This window comes from Electrophorus electricus, chromosome 3, assembly GCF_013358815.1.
Source record: "Electrophorus electricus isolate fEleEle1 chromosome 3, fEleEle1.pri, whole genome shotgun sequence".
Classification (NCBI taxonomy): domain Eukaryota; kingdom Metazoa; phylum Chordata; class Actinopteri; order Gymnotiformes; family Gymnotidae; genus Electrophorus; species Electrophorus electricus.
Genome location: NC_049537.1, coordinates 7652961 through 7677094, shown reverse-complemented (window position 1 = coordinate 7677094; position 24134 = coordinate 7652961). Strand labels below are relative to the sequence as shown.

General features: G+C 39.6%; 1 protein-coding gene across 1 annotated transcript in view; it reads left to right on the top strand.

Moving 5' to 3' along the window:
* Positions 1–24134, top strand: part of LOC113574570 (gamma-aminobutyric acid type A receptor subunit gamma3) — an 81174-nt gene that overhangs the window by 34960 nt on the left and 22080 nt on the right. The window contains exons 5-6 of the mRNA XM_027005574.2: positions 9126–9346; positions 13780–13862. Coding sequence (XP_026861375.2) covers positions 9126–9346; positions 13780–13862 — 304 coding nt within the window. The remainder of the gene's footprint in view (positions 1–9125; positions 9347–13779; positions 13863–24134) is intronic.

Genomic DNA, 24134 nt, shown 5'->3' with positions numbered 1-24134 from the left:
GAGTCAGGGAGAGACAATCTTTAGAATATTCTGTAACATTACAAACATTCTGGCAATATTTAAATTCATATCACACTTATTTTATTGCTTCGAGTAAGTGATTATGCACTGATAAATTTGTTGTTTATAAGTTTTTACAAAGGATGCCAAAGCATAGACAAAATACCTTATGGTTTGGACTGGAGGAAATGAATTGATAATTAGGAACATACAAGATTCTCGTTTTCTCATTATCCCATGGAATTAGTTGATATTTGCTTAGGATAGATTTTTTAAATACCATATGCAATAAGCAAATCTGAAAATCCACTTGTGGCTTATCATTTCCCATCAAGCCTTCTTTTTCTAATTCATATGTAGTAGGACACAGGCTAAGCAGAAAGACTCTATGATGTTATTCCTGCACACAATACCACAACATCTTGCACTATATATCCAGTGTAACTATTTTTCTAACAGGATTTGTGAAATGTTGTGAAGATGTACATAACCTATATAATGCACACATGCACAAGGCTATTTACACTGGGCTTTAAATAAGGCACCACAGCTCGACAAGTGAGATTTTCTGCTCTATGCGAATACAGAAAAGTGCTGGATGTCTCAGGAGAGTCATTTTTCTTGATCCCTCTAAAAGGAGAAAGTAGGTCATAGCTCAAATACTGCAGAGTCAGAGTCAGTTGACAAAGCATGGGACACCACTGCCTCTCACTCAGGTAGGAGAGCCCTTCAGCTCTAAGTGAGGTCATTAATACTGATCACGGCCTAGTGTAAATGCACCAGTTCAGCAACTCTGATCACACACACTAGAGACTGAGACATCTGGCCAATCGAATACAGACTGTGGTTGTGCAAAAACATCACAGCCATCATAGGTAGGCTGAGGCTGGAGTGGCTTAAAAAGGTGTTCGAAACCTTTACCTATATTTAGTAGGCAGAGCTATGAATTTGTGTATGTATTCCGCATTGCACTGAAGAAAAGGTCTGATAAACGGAAGGGAGACAAAAGGCATGTTTAGTAAATAATCTTCAGGTACAAATGCAACAGTTGAAAGGTAGGCACTCTGATCAGATGGAGAGGGAGAAAATATCCTAGAGCCTTTGCTAAATCTTCTAACTCTCATCCCAATAATCATTGTATGATCGTGCAGCAGATTGTGTCTTTGAGCTCCCCTTTTACCAAGCATGTGAACTTGTTCAAACCTTTAGTGCTGCTGAGCCAAAATAAAAAGCAGAAATTAATTCTAGGCCCAAGCGTTTGGTATTGTTCCCTAGAAGGGGGCCATGATTCAGGAGTAGATTTTCTGCCTATTTGATATAGATATGTTGTTTCTGCTGAACATGTGAACAATGTACAGTACATGATGTCATCCAGTGCTGTGGGACCTACATCCACTCAACTGTTCTTCTTATGAAGTCAACTGCACCATAGGCCATATATGCAATATTTGAATTTTTTTACACAGTAGATTGGTACATGAAACAGACTCCTCTTCTAAGAAAAGCCTAATAGCCTTTATTTTATTTGTTGGATAATTTATTGTTTAAGAAACCACTGGTTTACCTACCTTACACCAAGCTTGCTGGGCAGGAAATTGAAATGCATAAATTTGTTTCTTCCCCATAAGTAGAAAAGATTATCTGTCATTTACAATGCCAAGTTCAAACCATTGTACAACAACCTATCCAACTCTCAAACTCCCTCCTGAGTGTGAGGAAATATATGTGACCATTTGGTCATTTTTTATTGTTTTATTACAAGAAGTGTAAAAAATATTAATAAAAACAATAATAATATGTAGCATTATTATTATTATTGTTATTATTATTATTGTTGTTGTTGTTGTTGTTATTACCAGTAGTAGTAGTAGTATATAATCTTATTTAGTAAACATGCCTGATATGCTAGTTTATCTGCTGTTGTCAGCAAGTTCAACAAAAAGAAAAGTAAACAGTAAAGTGTATGATTAATGTTTTTTTGTTTTTTTTTTTTACATTTTAAGTGCATTACTCCACTAACTAGGTTAGTAAAGTATAATTTCAAAAATTTATAGAAATCAGCACACACTATATTTTCTACATGTTCTCATATTTCATTTCCTGTTGAGGAATGCTGTAAGGCCCCTTTTATCTCCTGCTCAATACATTAGCTTTTAAATGGCACATAAAAGGTTTGCTGTTGTAAGCAGGGAGTTTATATATATTTTTTTCTTTTTTTATAACAGCACATTTATAAATAAAGGAGATTTTTTATTTCAATATATATTAAATGTAGTGGCTTGCCTGTATTAAAAGCATTTAACATTGGACCAAATGCAGTAATGCATTCTATAGTTTCTATAGTTGTAAAAACGTACATTTTTACAAGCTTGGAATTATCTGAGTATTTTCACAAAGACCATGAAAATGATCAAAAATAATAATTAAATTTAAAAGAATAACTAAAACTCCTAATGTGAACAAGAGTAAGGTGAAGTACTACCACAAATCGCTACCACAGGGGATTCATTGTGGAATGTTCCAAAAACATAAGTACATCTTCATGACTACAGGGATGTTCCTGCATGATGCAAAGTAGACTAAACAATATTATTGTTTTTTTGGTAAAATAATTTTAGATTAAAGTTTGCAGCCCACTGCTGATTTTCCTACAGTTCAATAAAACATGACATTTTCTTTATTAGGTTATTATCTCACTGTTAAGCTAAGAACTAATTTTTAAATAGATATTAAGTACAAAAGCATTTTTTTCTGGCTTGACCAGAGAGCAAGGAATGGGAAATAGAGACAATGTAGTGGAGTTGGAGCAGAGGTACTGCAGAACGCAATGAACAAGTGAGTAAGGAACGGGAATAGGAAAAACTGGAACGGGGGTGGAACAGTGTAAATTACAGAACATTTTGAGCAAGGAATAGAATTTTCTGAGCCTCCACTCACATTCTCTGGTTTTGACATTTAAGGAACTGAGCAGCTGATTGAGCCACTGTTTGCACTGCATGGCTGGACGACTGTGTTAATAACGGAACTGCAGACAGAGTTTTAGCTTAGCCTCTGGCTTCACATGTTAACTGCCCGAGTTTATCTGGGATGATTCCCATCCACAAAATGACCTTGGGGTGTCCAAAATAAGGACAGGAGAAAACACCTTCCCCAGCAAATCTTTTTATATGTCTCTGGGGGACCAGGAGCTGAGGCTGACTGTGTTATTGTACAGTATATTCACGCTCCATCAGCGTTTAGTGTTCCAGTCGGTACACTGCTGTCCTGGCATGTCACAGCTGCTAGGAGAAGAAAAATTAACACCTTCACAGTACATCTCTCAGACAGGGACCTTCTGGAGAGCAGTAGCACTCTCTAGCTTCCTTTCTGCCTCTCTTAAAAGGGCATGAAATGAAGGAGCTTACTTTTCAGGTGCCTGGTAAGAGGGATGGGAGATTCTATTCTGAGAGAGATGAACTAGAGAAAAGACCAGGTTGTGAGAGGGAGGGGGCTGAGTGGGGCATCACCCCACTCAGAAAACACAAGCGAGTGAGAGATACCAAAGGCTGCATGCAAGGGTGTGTGCATGCATGTTCATGCATGTGAGTGAGACAGAGAACAGGAGAGAGAGACAAAGAGAGCAAGAGAGAGATAAAAAGGGAGACCAGAAGAGGAAGGAAGAGTAACAAAAGGGTAGAAGGGGGCAGAGAGGAAACAGAAGAATGGTTCATGGCAAAGAGCAGTGTTAAGCACTTTTTTTCATCACTTGAAAGTACCAGAATGAGGGCACCTTCACCAGTAGGGAATTCCCATAGTAACATTACCTCTTCTTATATTATTAACATCCTCAGTATGAGTTCATCCTAGAATGACTGCAGCTTACTTAAGATATGTGATCAGAGGAGAACAGATGGCTTGTTTTCTAATTCAAAATATCCATGAGGCTATTGGTAATGAGGTTTAGATGTGATACAGGGCAAAGAATCCAATATTCAAACTTTATTTATTTATTTATTTATAGGTCAGGACATATAGGCTACCCTAATTATCAGCTACAATGAGGACAGAAAGTTCCATCATACAGGGTACTCGCCATTAATTAGCACACCAGAGGTTAACAAAACACATTTCTCTTAAAAGTAACAAGATCTCTGAATATATAATTCAGTATAATCTAGGAGATTGCATCACACACTGTAAACTACATAACGGCTTTTATATTCTGTGATATGGTTAAAATGGCTGAACAATAAGCAATGTTTATCATTGGGCCTACCATAATGCTATGAACATTTGTGTGCCATTTTATTAAAACCAGACTTCATAAAGAAAAGGAAGAGGACTTTCCTAATAAAGCTTGGCTATATCAGAATAAGATGTTGGAAACAGACTCATGTTTTCACAGAATTTGCAAAATTCTCATATAAGAGGAATCAAACAGAACAGTGTGCACCTTGTGGACCATCTGAAGCAGATGACTGTAGCCTATTAGTTTGCTGTTTCTTCATGTGTCGTTGGTCTGGACAGCTGCTGAACCAAGTCTGAACATGATAGAGGATGTTCAGTAATGATGATCGATGAGTTAAGTAATGAGTTTGTTATATTACACCAGGACTCAGCAACAGCTGGCAAAGGAAGGATGCATATGATAATGTCCCACAAGTGACATGGGCCAGAGGTTTCCAGGATTTTTTGTTGCAAAAAAGGAGAAACAAAATAGCAGAACCATGATAAACATGGTATGACCTGTAAAATATCTGCTACATTTGCTGAATTGGCTGTTGCAATGCAGACAGTATGTCAGGTTACCGATGTCAAACCTTTGTGTAGTGTAGCAAGAACACGAGACATATGGAGGATGTTGGCATGCACTATTTTTTTCTCTGGGACACCATATTTGTTGCCGTGGGCCTTTGCCAATGAATCTTTTGCAGTGAGAAATTGCTTGCTTTTTACCAGTTTAGGGTGTTGTTTTGTTCAGTGGCCTCAAATGACTTCTTTGCTGCATTGCTGTGTTATAAATAAGGTTGTTAGTTGCCCGTGAGCTGTCCTCAGGAGAACAGCAGCACACACATGCAGCTCAAGACCGTCCCTCCTGACTGATGAGTTCTGTTTACTCATGACTCCTAAGAATTCCTAGCCATTCTCCCTTAGGCTTGACTGCAGAAAAATGACTAAAAAATTAATATTGGTCCATTTACTTTTTGCTTCCATCAGGCCTATGTGTAGCTCTCACTCAAAATGTAATTTTTAATTTTTTTTTTACTGCTTAAAACATTTATTGTCTTGTTAAAACACCCTCTATGTGCTGGTAGGAGTGCTGAAGTGAGAAAATTTTGTCAAGCTGCATGTTTACAGAGGCACGGAGGATGAAATGATGAAAAAGGCTTTTCTGACTTGGGCTGAGCAGGTACCAAAAGGTAATTTGCTTGGTTGCATGCAAAAACAGTCACCAGAGACATTCCTTCAGTACCCAAATAGCTGGGCACGTGCCTCGCCCTCCTGTTCCTTGCACATCTGCCCCTTATTCCTCTCTTATTCCACTCCCTCAGAATGATAAATGGCACGTGGAATTTAATTAGGGCTAAGAGAAGAGAGGGGTCAAATGAATCTCTGCCTGTGTGGCTCTCGCATGCTAATCAAAAGCGAGAGCTGGCGCGGGACAGCCGAGTTGGCCTGTATATCTTTGTGGTGGATGGTGTGATGTCTCTGTCAGGAGTGCTGGCATTAGCTCATTCATGCTGGTTTCTGCAGCTAAGGGAGTAGCCCAGGCTGCTCAGGGGAATTACTCATATGTATGCGGGTCATTTTCGAGCATGACAGCAACTTGAGCTGAAAATGATTTCTTATAGGACAGAGCCCGGCCATGCTGTTTTGGTGGAATGAATTATATTTCCCTTAGTCCTCTATGATTTAAAAAAATTAAATATGAAATTATTTATCCAGTTAAATAAAATTGAATAGATAGAATTTATGTAGACAGGGAGCAGGAACTTAACTGCATGAGAGTCATGTTCTATTTGTCTTTATATTACTGAAAATGCTTACTTTGAAAATATGTAGTGTAAATTACAGAAATTATTTGCAAAACAACCTTCCATATAAATCTTATATAGACATCTTTGTATGTCAATTTGTATAACTGATGACTGTTATAATCACTTATATGGCCATTTCAGACCATGTGATTGTCTGAATTGTCAGAAATTACAAACTACTAGTGTCTTTCTGCATACTTTGTGACATGACTCCAACAAGTCATAATTCTGATTAAATCAGCATCACTGTGAAAATGAAAACATATGCTTCCAATAATCCTCCAAGCAATATGAGGCAGGTGGCACAATCGAAAGATAATTTGCATAAAAAATTATGCCTCATCACGGAGTAAGCAACAGGGGTGTGACTGAAGCTGAAGCCAGTGATTTATTTTAAACAAACTCATTGTCAAAGCAGAGTCAGAGAATGTCACATCCACTGAATGCTGCTGGATAGCATTACATTTGCCTACCAGGCTCCCACATAAAGGGAACACCTACTGTTTATTTCCTTTAAAATATAGAACAAAGGCATCTCAGAAATGCCCATGCAGTAGGGGGGCGTATACCCTATATATTCACCAGATAATATGCTTCATATAGCAAACTCAAAGGATCCTAGCAGGAAAAAAAATAAAGCCCAGTGGACAAGTCAGTTTCAGTTATGTCATAAATTAAAGAAGCAGAAAGGCATCTACATTTGGCTCTTATTCTGTATCATTAGATAATAGAATGTTATTATTTAATCATATGGTAGCAATACTATATTTTTCCATTAAAGTGCAGAATAATAAAGAGTAATTATCCCATAAAGTCTGATATTCAGTTTGGATTAAGTTTGGTTGTCTACCCTGCTAGCATCATGCATTTGATTTAAATTTGTTCACTGTTGCATAGATCAATATGTGTTCCCAATAGACCTAGTGCATCATTTCTTGGAATTCTTCTGCTGAGCATAAAGTTTGTGCTTGATACTGGTTTATGGCAGTAGCATGGACTTAGATCTGAATAGAAGTAGTCTCTATAAGTTTTAGTGATGTTTTTCATGGCTTGCTGTTAACAAACATTTGCCCTTTATTGTTTTGTTTAGTTTTTCCACCAGATATAACAGTGCATCTAATGTTAGATATCTTTTTATGTTTCTTTTTGTCATTGGGTACATTTTCTCTTGCATGGTGATTGGGCCTTAGGTGAAGTTTTATTTCTCTGATAACCCCATTTGGACCCCAGCATAAAAGGAGACAATGATGAGCTAACAGCGCTCCTGGCCATTGACTTGCACTAACTGAGACCATTATTTAAATGTGGGGACCTACCGTTGTAAGAACGCTCACAAAAGGTCAAATGACTGTCAGTGGCATTAGAAAGTGGGGCACGTATGTGACACTCACCTACCATTAATTATGAGCTGGGCTTGGTAGAATTCAAGCGAGCTTTGGAATATCAGAAGAGCTAGCTATGTAACCGTAGTCCTTTTTTTTTTTTTTTTACTTTCAGACAATAGCTTGTGACCATGGCAAGATTTTACTTGAAACTACAATCTAGCAGTTTTGAGAAAAACATTCTCTCTGTTAAGGTCATATAATACATTTTAATATGTGAAAGGGGTTCATGTTATAAATGGTACAGATGGTCCAATTTTCTAGCTCAGGGTCCACTCAGCAAGTTAGCAGGGGTCATAAGGACTTGTGTCAGATCCATGGAAAGCCTCACGGGAGACTTTAGAGTGGGTCTGTGCACTTAAAGACCAGCTGATTCAAACAGTGAAAGTGAATTAGTAGGGTTGCTTCAAAGCTATGAAAGATAATGAGGCCATTAGTTCTTATACCTCACATCAGTCCACATAACCAGTTTCACACACACAAACATGTGCACACAGTTTTGATTGAACCATTTCCATTGCAAGTTTATGATCATCACTATGTTAGAAATGAAAATTCCTCCCAGGCTATTTATGCATCATTTCACATGCAGTGACTCTTTCACACCAGCATGACACAAAGCATAAAACTTCTTGTGTCAAACTTCAGAATGCAGACTTTTGAAATTAAAGATTATGTAATAATCTGATTAAACTAAGACTCTAATAACTTTGTGTGAACTAGTGATCTTGCAAATGGCCAGTGCATATAGATGTTGCAGCACCTTAGCAAAACCTCAGGCTTTTTCACATGTTAAGTCTTTTATGCCTCAGCATGTTATACTTATAAATTAACCTGCTATCTCCGCTTTAGTAATTCAGTGAGAGGTGCACAACAATAACACAAAGTATGCTTTGGTCATCTTTGTTAAATAGTTGTTCGGCGTCCAGCAATAGTTAAATAGTTGTTCGGGATCATCCTCGGTTCATTATTCTTCTAGCTGCTGCTTAAGCCATGTTAGCTGTCAATAGAATAAAATAGTTTGTCCCTTCAGAAGTACTAAAAGTGCCACCCTCCAGCAAGTCCTTCATGCAACACAAACATGTTATAATCTACAGGAAATTAATAAGTATGTGTGTATTATTCTTAAAGTAAAGGTGGCCCTGCCAATCTGAAGACTAGGGCTCAAGCTCCATGCCTTATTTAGCTGCATTCAGGATTCCATGAGTAGCCCAGCAATCCTGGGGGATATCACATAACAATCCTCACCTCTCTTTCCATAACATTACATTTAATAAGCCCTTTGGCTTAGTGCAGTGAAATGGGCACAATGAGTTGGAAAGTGCAGACAGTGAAATGGCCTGGAAGCCGAGGAAAGTGCTGGGTGTTTGTGTCAGTATGTTCACTTCTCAGAATCTTGCACTACTTGCTTGCAGAGTGCTCATTAAAACAGCTCAAAGCCGATTTTAAACTGCGTCCAATTCCATGGGTTTGGCAAGGTACTATGACTGAATTCTGAATGATGCCCGAAGTAATAAAAACGTTAATTTTCTTAGCTGAGGGTTTTGAGCTCCGAGAGTGAGCCAGAACTCAAGAGAACTATTGCCTAAAAGAGGAAAAGAAAAGCAAGAACCAGGGCTAATGTCATTATTCGATTTGGAGGAGTTAAGTGTTCTTCTTAATTATCTAATTACCTATTTCTTCTTAATTATCTAATTACCTATTTCTCCTATTCCTTGTTTTACAGGAATATCAGATTGACATCATATTTGCCCAGACATGGACAGACAGTCGTCTAAGATATAACAGCACAATGAAAATTTTAACTTTAAACAGTAATATGGTTGGACTCATTTGGCTACCAGACACGATCTTCAGAAACTCCAAGAATGCAGACTCACATTGGATTACTACACCAAACCAGCTTCTCAGAATATGGAATGATGGGAAAATCCTGTATACTCTGAGGTAAGCCAGTCTTTATGCTTAATGTCTCAGAAATCAACGGTGATGTTATATAGACAATACACAATGACATACTTAAAGATGAACTCATAGGCTGTCAAATTCAAATGTCAGTAAATGTTATCATTGTTGTTAATATAAAGTGCTATGCAAACCATCAGATGTAATGCTAAAACTAGATGGTCCACAATAATTCAAGTCTACAGTGTATATGAACCTGTGTAGTCACTGACACTAGAATTAATTGCAGCTGTTATGCAGGATATGCAGATGATGTCCTTACAATATCTACTTTAAGCCAACTGGCCTTTCTAATATTTGTTGACTTTGAAGCAGCCACGATTATGTGAGAGCCACAATCCTCTGGGACTGAGCTTTTTAGACCAAATATCATCAAAACTTCCATCATGCTCCCAGGATCCCTTTTGCTTTTAGACATCAGCCTGAGTTACATCTATGCATTTAGACCTCTGCTCCCAGACTAGCTACGGCCTCACGTGAACCTTGTGGGCCGGGATGATGACAAACGATGGTGCACTCGTATCATTTGCTGCTCCAGTTCAGAACAGTGCTTAGTCTATGTGACAGAGCCATCCATTAGACCAGTGGAGATCTGGAGCGGAGGATTGTCTAGAGCCAAGAGGAGACATGAAGCTGCAGAAGCTGGACTCAGCATTTGTCAAGTCTCTGCAAACACAGATATGAACAGATCCACTTGAGATCTATATGATACACAGGCAGTCTTTCTGGGGGCCTGCTCTGCTTGAGCCATTAGTCACCACCAAATGCTGGACTAGGCACCAAAAATAACACTGCAAAGCTGTACTGAAGCTTGAACAACTTTCATAAAATATGTGAAGTATATAGCATGACCTAAATGTATGTGTGCTATAGAAACCACTTGTACTTACTGTATATACCACAGCTACTATATAAAGGGGAAAATATGTTAACCCAAATTCTTGTTTTTTGTTGTTCTCATAGTAAAAATCTATAAACCATGCAGTGAGAGAATAACACATCAGTAGATATTTTTAATGAGAGCAGACGTGATCTCAGTTTAAATATTCCCTGGCTCCTAAGCTCATAAATAAGTATAAATAAATAAATCTACACATAATGAAAGCTGGTGAACTTTCTGCCAGCACACCAGAAGGCTCTGCAGTCCTGGAGCACACAGTGAAATGAAAAAGTAAAGTGGCTTGCACATTCCCACTGGCACTAAACAAACCCTTCCTTCTTGTGGTCTGAAAGCTGAGTAGTCCAGCTTCATGCAGGCCTTATAACAAAAATACCAGGCACCAAATTCACTGCAGAAAGAGAGCACTAAACACTCTCCCTTATTCACTTTAGGCCACTTTAGGCCACATTCAAGTACAGAATGCCAGCTTAGATTCAACAAGAAGTCATTTTGTATATACAATGCATCTCTTGAGGTGAACCCTGCTCCTGATGTGTGTATAAGACTGAACACACTGTTGATGTACCTTTGCAATACAGGTCACAGCATGCAAAGAAACTGATCTCTGAGTGGATATTCATTGCACCCAGCTCTGCACTAGTTATAAGAATAGGAGCATCCAGTCCAAGACTGCAGTTACCTGCCATGTCCCTGGCATTATTCTTCCATCAGAAACCCACTGCCCTGCAAGACCAAGACTTATCTTAACACAGTAATGTGATTTTAGGTTCTGAAATAGTTGAAAGTAGACTACATAGTGAAATCACCACTGCTGAATTAACATCTATTGTGTTGTTCATTTAATAATTATTTAGGACTTTAGAATGTATGCCCCAGAGTGGTACAGCCAGTGAAAGTGCTGCTTGTCTAAGAATACTCAGGCACTGATGATAGAGCAGTCTTGTCCTACTTCCACCCAAACTGATGGGGCTTTAGCATGTTAGTGAAGAGGGCTGCTATAGAAAGGGGGTTTTATGTTGCCTATTTTGAAAGCAATCTGAGTCTAACACAACACTCTTGTTGATGCCTTGGGAGAAAGTAAAAATAAAGTAAAAATAAAATATTATTTAAGGAAAATGTAAAGTTCCCTTGAGCCTAAACACTGCCACACTTTCTTGCCACTAGGTAAGCTCCAAACCTTCAGCTACACATAGTATAGGTTAGCATCACAAGTAAGCCTCTAATAGAGGGCTTTTTTCAAACCTCACCATCAAAGCTGTTTGAAATTTGAGAGAAAAAAAGACAATTGCATTTCAAACCGGGCGCTGCAGGTGCTGAAAGTATTTTGGGAAAATTTTTGCTTATTTAATTCATCTCTTACAGAGCAGGCCTGTTCCGCACTGAGCTGAGACTCCTATAGAACAGGTGATACATAGGCTCTGTTTTGGACAAGGATAAATTGCAGAGGCCAGCAGAAGGACTCTATTATCCACACTCTGTGAAGCAGTTCCTTGGCAACAAGACTTGTGGTGTTATCACTAGGAGGCGAGTGCTGTGGGCGAGGCCAATGTGGAACAAAGTCTGATGAGATGCTTCCATATGGAGCGCTATTGATTGTCAGAATTCATGGACACAGCAGATTTGGGGCAGTGATATTTGGTTATTATGGACAGGGGGGTAGGACAGTAAAATGTCATGCTCCATATTAATTGGAGTCATTTGTGTGCTGGTAAACTAGAGTAAACAGCGGTGGCATTTTGTATACCATGAGCTTTTTCTTCTCAAGCACAGAAGGAAGCCCTGCATACAGGTCTAAGATCAGGAATGAATTTGATTGACCACACCTCTCTATAGCACTTAATAAGTGGTGTCAAGCCATTAATTTACTGTTATAGTTATATTTATCAGCATAACTTTTTAGCTACACATTCTTATGTGTTAGCTTTAGAACAGTTACACAATTGTGAACTGAACCATGTGCCACAGACAGCCTAGCTGTCATTCTAACTTGAGATAAAATATAAACAGCTAAGGATTTTGGAACGAATTTAACTATATATCATGAATGTTTGAATTCCTTTTTTCACAAGTCAATTTTTAACCACATTTAAATTAGGCCACTGGGTATTTCAGACCCAAGGGTAAAATTAGCCATAGGAAAGAGTCACAGAGGAAGCTCAGTCAAGAAAATGCCTGAAAATTCTCCACTATTGAATGACCTATTGATATGTGCAATATAGTTTAAGATGGATATATTTATATGACAATGCTACTATTCTGTTTTAGTTACATCTCATAGTCAGTAAATCACCCTTGAATATCATTAACTATGCATTTAAGCGCTTGAGGTGAATGCAACTTAATCTTGATGGCCTGGATGCACAAGGATAATGCTGCGCCAGTGATATGCCTGTGAATGTGAGTGCATTCACTTTAGTTCTTCAGGCCTCCTCAGTCATGCAGAGGTAGTGTTGGACCACGATGTAGGGATTGGAAGTTTGTTTTGGTATCTAATACAGCAGGTTAACTATCCTGCTTTGCCTCAGTTAGAAGCATATGCAGAAATATAGACCAGTGGTAAAAGTAAGCAAGCAAAAAGAACCTTTACATGAATCACAATAATTGTCAGTATATCTTTAAAAAATATCATGTTCTTCCCATTTAATCCACTGCAGACATACACATTTCCTTCTTTGTCAGTTTCTTAAACAGTTGGTATGCATTTTTTACTGACTTTTTTGAATATTAGTTTTTAAACCACATTAAATGATTCCTGATGTCCAAGGACATTTTGAAGGCAAAACATTTTACAATATACCATTTGGGGTTTAAGTGAGTGGTTTGAAAATGTGACTTCAGTTTGAATCTTATTTTAACAGTGAAATGTAAAATTTGCATTTGCAAACTTTCAGTAGATGGGTTTGCTTACCATGTGTCCAACATTATTTTGAAGCTCATGACTCATTATTACATGGTTCTGAGACACACTGTTATGCACGTCAGAGGTGTAATGGTGCTATCGTGATGTTACTGCTGGATGATTAAAATGAAGAGAGTTACACCTGTTGCCAGACAGACTCTGCACACAGCTGGCTCATTGTGCCTCTCAGAACAGAACAACCTATGACCAGCAGAACGTCATGAAAAGATTCCACGTACACCATATAGCAAAACGTATGTGGACATCTTACCATCTTACCATGACCATCAATTATTCCCAAACCTTGTAGTTGCTCCACCTCCAACCCCTGCAAGAGAATCAATGTGACTGTGCAGTGTTTTCCTGCTTCAACTGTTCAGCTAGATAGCTAAAGAGTGTAAAAGAATGTATTTGCACTTATAATTCCTAGAAAACATCATCCACTGCTTTATAGGGTAATAAATTAGAACTGGTAGAACATGCATTGAAATTATTTCAGTTGGTCCCCAGATGTTTTTTTTATAAAGAAAAGTTTTTATAGCAGCTTTTTCTACTTGTCCTCCTAACATTTACGGTGTTTGATGTTAACCAGGTGTTGTACATCTCTCCTCACAGGCTGACTATTAATGCAGAGTGTCAGCTGCAGCTCCATAACTTTCCTATGGATGAGCACTCCTGTCCCCTCATCTTCTCCAGCTGTGAGTTTCTGTTTGTGATGTTAATGCTTTCAAATCTCATAGCTCATCTCCACCTGCTTAGTATCAAGTATTTATCTCCACCTTTTAATGTGTTTTTATACTGTAAAGCCAATCAGACTGAAACAAAGTAGCACAAAGCCAGCAATTATGCATCTCAGGATGGTACCAGTTATCTCAAGACTCAAGTTGTCCACATATTGGCCAGCCTTAGAATTTCAGAAACCGATTCAGGTGATTAATGAAACAGCCCTTGCTGGAACAGATAAATAATTGCCAGTTATTTGTGTGTATTGATTTTACCAGTGAACATGGAGTTGTTTTCCTCTATTGATCTATCAAATTACTAGTTTTATACAGCAAGTTGGTATAAAAAATGCAAAATTAAAATTTGAAAACTGAAAATTTGTCTTAAAAGGAGATACATATGGGAGCCTTTTGAAACAAGGAGAACATTGGCACCCATTTAATTGCAATTCAATGTAGTCTGAGTCACCTACAATGTAAAACTGCCCCTTTGCAACACACCTATAAAGTTAATGCACAAGTTTCTTTCTTGTAAATAAAACTCTGCCAACTAGCAATATTCTATTCCATTTATACAGTCTTGCTATAAATGTATCGCAATTATTGAAAAATGCTGTGCCCCAAGCACTTCTTTTTCAACTCCACACAAAAACTGACACCCATGATAACAGCTTGCACTGCAACTATCGTATTGCTTGCTGGAAGTTACAGAAAATGTCACAGTATCTCAGACTAAGAGCCAGTGGAGCGAATGTATGTTTACTTGTCCAAATATTTTGCTTAATATCGGTCCAGATCACGTGCAGAAGACACTAGATTAATAATTAACTAATAAGTAACTAATAAGTAACTAATATCACTATTAATGTTATCACAAACATCCCACATTATGAGCCAGCAATTAACCTAAGCCATTTCCAACAAACCTGGTGAGTGCAAAATATGCATTTACCCATATACAGTGATGTTAGCTAAATAGCATAATGATCAATATATTTTAAAAAGCCAATATGTAGCTACAAATACATGCCTTAATATAACGTAGATAGCTAGTTACATAGAGCATTAGCTAGATATCTGAACACAAGCACACTGTTAAAAACATTTTTGACACACTTATATGGAACAACACAACTTTATCTAACCTACATCTTATCTCTGCAAGATGGGCAAGCAGATTCAATATCCTTGTTATCACTGTTTTCTAATTAACTAATGTTATCCAAGTTGTAATGTGGCTGGCTAGAGTCCTCATCAGTCAGTCATTAAGCAAAAATGCCTCTTCTGGGCAAATGAAACTGGTGAGTTTGACATAAATTTATGCCATATTATGTCTTCAGAACACTTCTTTTTACATTAATATTGCAAGGAACTACGCACACCCTCATGAAGTGACACACCTTCAGCTAGCTAAAATGTTCTAGCTCTACAGTGGTAGCTTTGTGGCAAGATGCAGTCATACACATGCATTTCAACAAAGTTCGTCAGGTAGCAAGTTAGGGAACAAAAATGCCTCTTCTAGCACAATGCAAGAGGTGGTCCAGGAAAAAATACTAGAAAAAAACCCAAACAGACTAGTAACCTAAAGGAAACAACATGATAGCATAGGAAGCAAACACACAAAAAATCAGCAAGACTTCTCCAAGAACAACAAGAAAGAGGTGAGTATACACTCCTCACGAGCCCATAAATAAGCTTCAGGTGTAGGTCATGCTCTGTACAAGGTTCCTGGGTGGAGCATTTGGGAAAGTGGGAGTGCCAGGCCTGAAGCACAGTCTCCAGTGCCAGTGCCTGTGACAGACAGCATATGATTTGCATTTGGCTTATAAGAAAATAAGACAGCTCTTTCTTTAATAATAGGACCACATTTTTTTTTAATGAGGCAAAGCATAAGCCTCATGAAAGCTTTTTGCCCTTGCCCTCTTGTAGAAGAAATAGGAAAAAGAACATGCCTTGTTCACTGCATTGCACTCACACAGAATGACCTTCATCACAGAGACAGAGAAACTGAGAAACCCAACCAGATTGGCATTGCCTCTCAAGCAGAAAGATGCTGCCAGTGTAAGACCTAAAGCGTTCCTGGAACTGGACTGGAATACAGACGAAGCCCACTGTCTCATTGTGGTAAGGGCAGGGAAGAAATGTTAAACAGCCCTTAAGGCATTCCAGCCTCCTCATTCCCCATCAACAGCCTCTCATTTCCCAGCTGATGACACCCCCACACTTTCAAAGAACATAGAAGCCCCAGTTTCTGTGCGCTGTATTTTGAATGCAATGGATATGTAAATGAGTGGTTAATGTCCACTGGGCAGGGCTAGGTGGGCCAGACTAAATCAGTTCTGCTGTGGGTAGCAGTCACACGGTGAATGTGTTCCCACTGATACGGCTGCTCCTGTACAACTCGCAGCAAGATCTCCCTCCCACCTGAACAGTTGCCAAAGGAATCCTTTTAATATTTCACAGCTCACTGCCCAGCAAAGTAGAATGTCTCCAAAGCATATTTTCAGATGCAAACATGCACATAGCCCAGTAGGTCCCAATCTGAAAAACAGAACAGACAACTGAAACCTGACCCAGCCAGAGTCTTCCTGCATGCCACACTGGCTCCTGGCTAAAGGTATCCCCCACCCCGCTTGCAGTGAGAAAACTCGACTTGCAGTGTGTGTGAACAGAATGGATGATTCTTCCAGCCAACAGGAAAACTACCTCAACTTAATGTTGAAATAATAAAAAATAATCAATCTGTCATCTTTTAAGTCATACTCCCTAGCCCCTGTGTTATTCTAATTATTTTATCATGTGAATGATGTCTTTTGGTGGTCTTTTTGGTGGATGGAAAAGGTGATGCTGGCTACAAGCAATCTAACAGTTCCTGCACTTTCAGTAGAAGGGGTTTAAGGGCCAGTTTATAAGATTACACTTCTTTCTTATTTCTAAAATTCTTAAGTCTAAAAATAAGCTAAATGTTTATAAACAAATCTTTCTTATATATCAGGCCATTTGTTGACTAAAGCTGTGTCTTTAATTTTAAATGGGGAGAAGAAAAATGTTTTTATTGGGTAAAACATTGGTAAATCAATTTCAATTGAACACACAGTACTGACTGCTGTTATTTCCAAGCTATTCCCTTATTTATTCTTGTAAGTACTGTATAAACCATTGTTATGCACCTATCATGATGGAAACTAACTGTTTTTCTGCCACAGATAACTTCCTGCTATCTTTATACAATTAGGTCAAAGAATTACTTTGACTGACTCCACTTTGTGGATGATTCAGGGACCACATTAACATCCTCATCAAAGTACAGGGGCACCACTGAATAGACACCTGCTCAGATGGCAATCCCTCCTTCCTGTAAGGGAACATTCTACTGGACATTTAGAGCAGTGTGCCAGAAATTAGTTGCATGTGTCATATGTGATGAAATTTTAGTAGAGAGGTTTTCACCCAGGTTTAATTAATCAAAATGCAACATAGCATTCTACTTGAAATATTATAACTTTATGAATTCTTCCAAATCACTTAGTCACCTGTGAACACATGAACAGTGCTACTCATTCTTACATAATATGTGTCCATTATATTCTGTTGTAGTTTTGCTTTATTCCAGTCACCAAAAGACAATGGGCCAAACCAATTCTTCAGTCATGATTGTGAATTGTAAGAATATTTTATTGTTTGCCTGATATATGATACTACCTCATTGTGTGCTCATTTGCATATAATTTTATCAATTCATAATAGAACACTGCTTGGCAAATAAAAATTCCACCTGAACCTATCTCATGGTAAATTTCTTGGCAAGAAGTCAATGTGGATTGGATGATCTTTTCTCTAACAATAATTTTGTCAGACATGCAAATCGATCTGCAATAATTAAAAATGTTATTTAAAAGTCATGTTTGTACTGCTTGGAGTGAACATGATGGCAAACTTTATAATTGCAATAGTTGGAGTACATGAAGAGGAAGGTGACTTGCTTGAGCAGTATCTCAGAAAGTCACGAACCTTTGACATATGAAATACAAATTTAGGTGTTGCAGAGGAAGAAACTTTAAATAGATATAGACTGGGGAGAGATACAATGTTATGCCATGCTTTAGAAGAACTGATCTCATCAACTCAGTGCAACCTCACAGTTCCAAAACTGGTGAAAGTTACAAAGGCATTACATTTATATGCAACTGTCAGTTGTCAGCATACCACTGTTCTCATGACTGGGGTTAGTCAATCATCTTTCTCATGGCATGGGTGTTTCATATTTATAGCCACATTTGCATGTCAGTTTTGATTGGCTATCACCTTGGAAACCAGTGAATTTACCACAGTGGTATGTTGACACTGGTGCCCCAATTATCACATTGGTGACTTTATGAATAGGAACTAAATAACATGTCAAACATTTTGCATGGTACAGTGCACTTATGTTTTATGAATCTGGCCCATTGTGTGTTCCTCTGTATCTGATAAGCATCTTCAATGATGAAAGGTCCTACTCAAAAGGACCAACACAACTGTTCACTTTCTTGTCAGTGCTCACATGCAGTTGCAGGTGTTCAAACTCTTATAAATTAAACCAGAGCACCTATGAGCACCCTGTCTCCAACAGATATTAATAGAGGTTAAAACAGTTTTTACTTTTGTCAGATTGACTGTACCACAACAAAGTCAAATGTGACTACAGAATATCTTCTGAAGATATCACAATATAATTATAGCTCAGGACCTGGCATGGACAAGACAGTTATGGCGTTTAAACACAGCCAAATCAGTGTGCCGCGGTTAATTAAAAGCAAGTATTCTTTATAGATGAAGGGGCATAAGTGATTAACTTTGATACTGCATCTCTTCCTGTCTTTCTTTGTCAACTTCCTCTTTAAGAACAGCACACTTTTTCAGCTTCCTTTGTACAAACGAAGCTGGCATTTACTTTGCTTTGATGTCAGGAGACTTATAAATGTGTTTCATTTGAATGCAGTAAGATATTAAGTGCTACAGGTAGAGATTCTGAGTGGGTGAAGCCCCCCACTGTATAACCTGTAAGGACTCTTAACTATCAGATTACAGTGGAGCAATATGATAACAGCATGCAGACATAGGAGATATCTAGACCAGTAGCAAGCAAGCAATACACAGCCTGGTAGCACTGTGGATCAGTGAAGAAATGTGACAAAAGTTATTTCACAAGAATCAATGCCAGATTACTCCTTTATCGTTTAGAATGCTTAGTCATTCTTAGTATCATTTTCTTAGGAGATTTTCAATAAACAATAAATATTCAATAATATATGTTTAACATATAACAATTAAACCAAAATATACAACTTCTTCAACAACAGCAAAATAATAAATAAAAAATAATCTGACATTAAATTGACAATCAACACCAAGAGCATCATGAATGATAAAGATATGTGAATGATGAAAGAATGATAAAGATATGTATGTGACAAATAAACCAAACTTGAGATAACAGAAGAGGAAACTAACTGACCATTATCTTACACACACACACAGACACACACACACACACACACACACACACACACACACACACACACACACACACACACACACACACACTACATTTGTACAATATAGCCTACACATACCTTATCTTTTATGCATCTCATTAACAGTGTACATAAAATGGCAGTGGCTACTTGACAGCAAATGTAGAACTGGTCAAAAGAGCATTTTTCTATCATACTTAAATAATAACTCTAGTTGTTGATAAGATGAAAACTATGTACATTTCTTTGTACTTAGAACATAGAACATTTTACTTTAACAAATCTGTATGGGCCATATTAAAAATTTCTAGGAACTCTCACTGTGAGCTAGCTAGCTACAGTGCATCCGGAAAGTATTCACAGCATTTCACTTTTTCCACATTTTGTTATGTTACAGCCTTATTCCAAAATGGATTAAATTCATTTTTTCCCTCAACATTCTACACACAATACCCTATAATGACAAAGTAAAAAAGGTTTGTTTGGAATTTTTGCAAACTTATTAAAAATAAAAAACCAAAAAAATCACACGTAACACCATATGGTGTCAGAATCGAGAGATACAGCTCGAGCTGTAAGCCAAGGAAAACCAAGTTAATGTACTCATTTATACAATGGGAGGACATATTCAGGACATTCTCACGTCATTGCGACTGACGTCCAACAAGGCCAGTGTATACAGGACTATTAAAGCTAAATTAGACATTTTGTGGTTTAAAGAACCATAATATTCAAATGTGCAAAGTTTAATATGAGAGGCAAGATGGACTGCTGACAGCTTTATTACTGCTTGTCTGGCAGGACATTGTGTCTATGGACTGATGTTCAATGAAATGATTAGAGATAGACATGTCATTGGATTGTGAGAGAAGAGAATATCTGAACAACTCCAATTAGGGCTTACTTTGGAGAATGCTTTCTCACATTTGTAAAAATGAACTAGTGAAAAAACACCAAGAAATGCTGAAAATAAACTTTAAAGTTGAAACAGCTATAGACGTTCATGCTATTCATTCACAGGGAAGAACTCACAATAAAGGCAGACCTAAAACACAGATTAATGGACTTTTCAGAATACTGGGGGTGCATATGTAGTGAAGATAGACTATAAATTATTCCTCTTATGAAACTTTGGCCTGGTCAGGGTGGGCTTTCTCTAACACCGCAGCCCACGGAAAGGAACCAGGACCCCTCTGGTGCCATGATCCCTAGTAACAAAGCCATAAAATGGCCTAACTGATGGCTTATTATGCTGGCCTGGTTTTTTACCCTTCCTCCTGTTCATAAACCCACAGATTATTTTTCCACAGCTTCACAAAGTAATAACTTGCTATTTTAACCTACTATAATGGCAAATGGTAATCTGCCAATAATGTATCTTAATATAATATTAAAATTGTGATGTTTGTGTCTTATCATTTGATCATTTTCCATTATTTAATTATTCTTTTCATTACTTGTTCATTAGTAATTTGCATTATTCCTCATAATCAATTTATTTGTATGTTGCTTACCTCAAGTTTATTGTGAACAAATTGTTATCCACTTCTAAATTGTGTTAACTAGAAATCTTAAAGGAACCAATTAAACAAAATATATTAAATGTCAGTAGTTTGTTATTTCAAGAAAATAGGAACAAAATTAAATGATCTAATCACTTCACCTAACATAAGGTTTCATACTTTTGTCTGTAGACTTCCATCTAGGAGTTATGAAACAAAAATTGTATGAAAGAAATTATTCTTTAAATAAATTATTCTTTAAATAATAAAGTGATTATTTTCTTTTAATTGATTCGTGGTGAACCTAACTGGAATGTCATTCTCCCTATCATGAGGAATTCTTTCTCCCTATCATGAAAACAAAGGCTATTGAATATGCATGAACAAAGGCAAGCCCTTTCCTCAGTATATACCTGATAAATGTTGACCCCCCCCCCCCCCCCACAGCCAGTGCAGAATGGGAAATGAGAGGAGAAGGTACACAAGCAGTGGGAGTTAAGTTATTACAAGAACTGTGGCGAGAAGAAATCAAGATTTACATTTTTCTTTCGAAACTAAGCCACTAAGCCGTTAAAACAGATTCAAGTTTCATGTTACTTTATTTCATTCCTTTGTTTGTTTTTTAAATTTCTTATCTTTCATTTGTGTTCACAGCCTATACTTGTGATCAAGCAAATCAGCCTTATTGCATTGATTAAAGTTTCATAATATGGCCGGCGATTAACCATTATAGAATAATCATCAAAAACAAGGATGGGTCACATAACGACTGATACTGTGACTGGGGCTACAGAGAGGAAGCAAGAGGCGAAGTTCCATTTTCACGTTCTTTATTATTTATGTTTTTTCTGCATTGTGTCACCAAGTCTAGTGGATGGGTCGGAGTGGAGTAGCTTATCTGCAGTAAGCTCGCGTCGTTCGGCTACTAATGTGCAGCCCCATCCTTCCAAACCTGTGGGTGTATAAATACAGGTGCAGGTTAATGAGGTGCAGGTGTCTCCTGTCAGAAGACAGGTGATTGTGATCGAGGAAAGTGCATGACATGGTCCTGGTCCTGCGGGGGCGTGTCTCCCCCTTTTGGGCACCGGTCTGCCATGAGAGAACGCCCCCCCCCCCCCCCCCCTCGCCCCCAAGGCCCCGACCGGCCCCCGGCCCATGACTGGCCCCGCCGACTCGGGGCAGACCTCAGTGGGCACCGCCTATGGAACAAGGCAATGAGGTCAAGGTCCAGAATCTGGGAGGCCGGGACCCAACAGCACTCCTCAGGACCGTATCCCTCCCAGTCCACAAGGTACTGAAGGCCCTGACCCCTCCTAAGGGAGTCCAGCAGAGAACATACCCTGTACGTCAGGCACTCCTCCGTTTCCAGAGGTGGTGGAGGAAGGGGGCCCTCCCTCATGGGCTTCAGAGAGGAAACATGGACGGCCCAGGAAGCCCGACTGCTTCCCGCCAGGCCTACCCGGTAGGTCACCTCATTAACCTGGCCGGTAACGGAGTAGGGGCCCTTATACCTTGCCTCGAGCTTGCCTGTGGCGCCTGCCCGACCGTCCCTGGTAGAGACCCATACCTTCTGCCCGATCTCGTACTTTTCTTGTCGGCCTTCCTCTTGTAGGCGGTGATCGCCTAAACGTAGGTTCTGGTGCGTCTCCTCCCAGGTCCGTTTGCTCTCCCGGCACCACCTCTCCACCTCCGGCTGGTCTGATGTAGGGACGTTCCAGGGGTAAAGAGGTGGCTGGTAGCCTAGCACACACTCAAAGGGGGTGAAGCCAGTTCCTGCGTGTCGCAAGGAGTTCTGTGTCTCCACGTCTCTGGGTGGTGGTTACAATATAGGTGCAAGAACTTACCCAGCTCCTGGTTGACCCATTCCACCTGCCTATTGGCCTGAGGGTGATAGCCAGACGTCAGGCTGACCGCGATGTTCAGCTTGCCCAGCAATTCCTTCCAAACCTGTCATATGAATTGGGGGCCTTGGTCTGAAACTATGTCCTCGGGCAGGCCAAACTGTCTGAAGACCTGGTGGAACAGTAGGTTGGTGGACAGGGCTACCAAAGGGACGAACCTAACCATCTTTGAAAACCGATCTATGATACTCAGAACCGCGGTGTTGCCCTCAGAGGCAGGCAAGTCGGTTACGAAGTCCACTGCTAGGTGGGACCAAGGCTGGTGGAGCGTGGGCAATGGGAGGAGTTTCCCTGCCAGGGGCACCCGGGGTGTCTTGCTGCAAGCAAAGTCGGGACAGGAGGTCACGTACCTCACCACATCTTTGGGCATAGCAGGCCACCAATAACGTGTCCCTATCAATTGCGTGGTGCGGGCTGCGCCTGGATGACCTGTCCCCAAGGAAGTGCGCGCTCATGTGATCAGTGCACCTCGATGTTCCAGGGGGACATAGAGGCGATTGTCGGGACATCACGGATGGGGGTTGGCCTCCTTGATTTTTCGGTCCAACTCCCTTTCCAGGGACGGCAAAAAGCAGGTGGGCAGGAGAATAGGCTCTGAGCTCATGGATTTTGCTTCTGCTGTGTATTGGCGCGAAAGCGCGTCCGCTCGGGTGTTCTTCTCTCCTGGCCTGTAGGTGACCTTGAACCGGAACCTGGAGAAGAAGATCGACCACCTGGCTTGCCTGGCATTTAGTCTCTTGGTGGTCCGGAGGTATTCCAGGTTCTTGTGGTCGGTGTATAGCGTGAACGGGTGTCTTGCTCCCTCAAGCCAGTGTCTCCACTCCTCGAAGGCTAGCTTCATAGCTAGGAGCTCACAGTCCCCAACCCCGTAGTTCCTATTTGCTGAGCTCAGCTTTTGAGAGAAGTAAGCGATGGGCCGCAGGTCGCCTCTTCCTCCCCCGTGTTGCGAAAGCACCATGCCCACTCCTATGTCGGAGGCATCCATCTCTAGCATGAAAGGCCTTTCAGGGTCTGGTTATTGCAAGATGGGAGCTGTCACGAAGGCGTTCTTAAGCCCCTCGAAGGCCTGGTCGACCTCCTGAGTCCATTTGATCTTTCTTACAGGTCCCTGGAGCTGGTCTGTGGGAGGCCTTACCAGTGAGCTGAAGGATCTAATGAATCTCCTGTAAAAGTTGGCGAAGCCCAGAAAGCGTTGCAGTGCCTTGCGTGTAAGCAACCTTGGCCACGCCTTCACTGCCTCCACCTTGCCTGATTGCATACCCACACACCCTTGTCAAATGGCGTACCCTAGGAAGTCAACCTCCTTGTGCTGAAACTCGCACTTCTCCG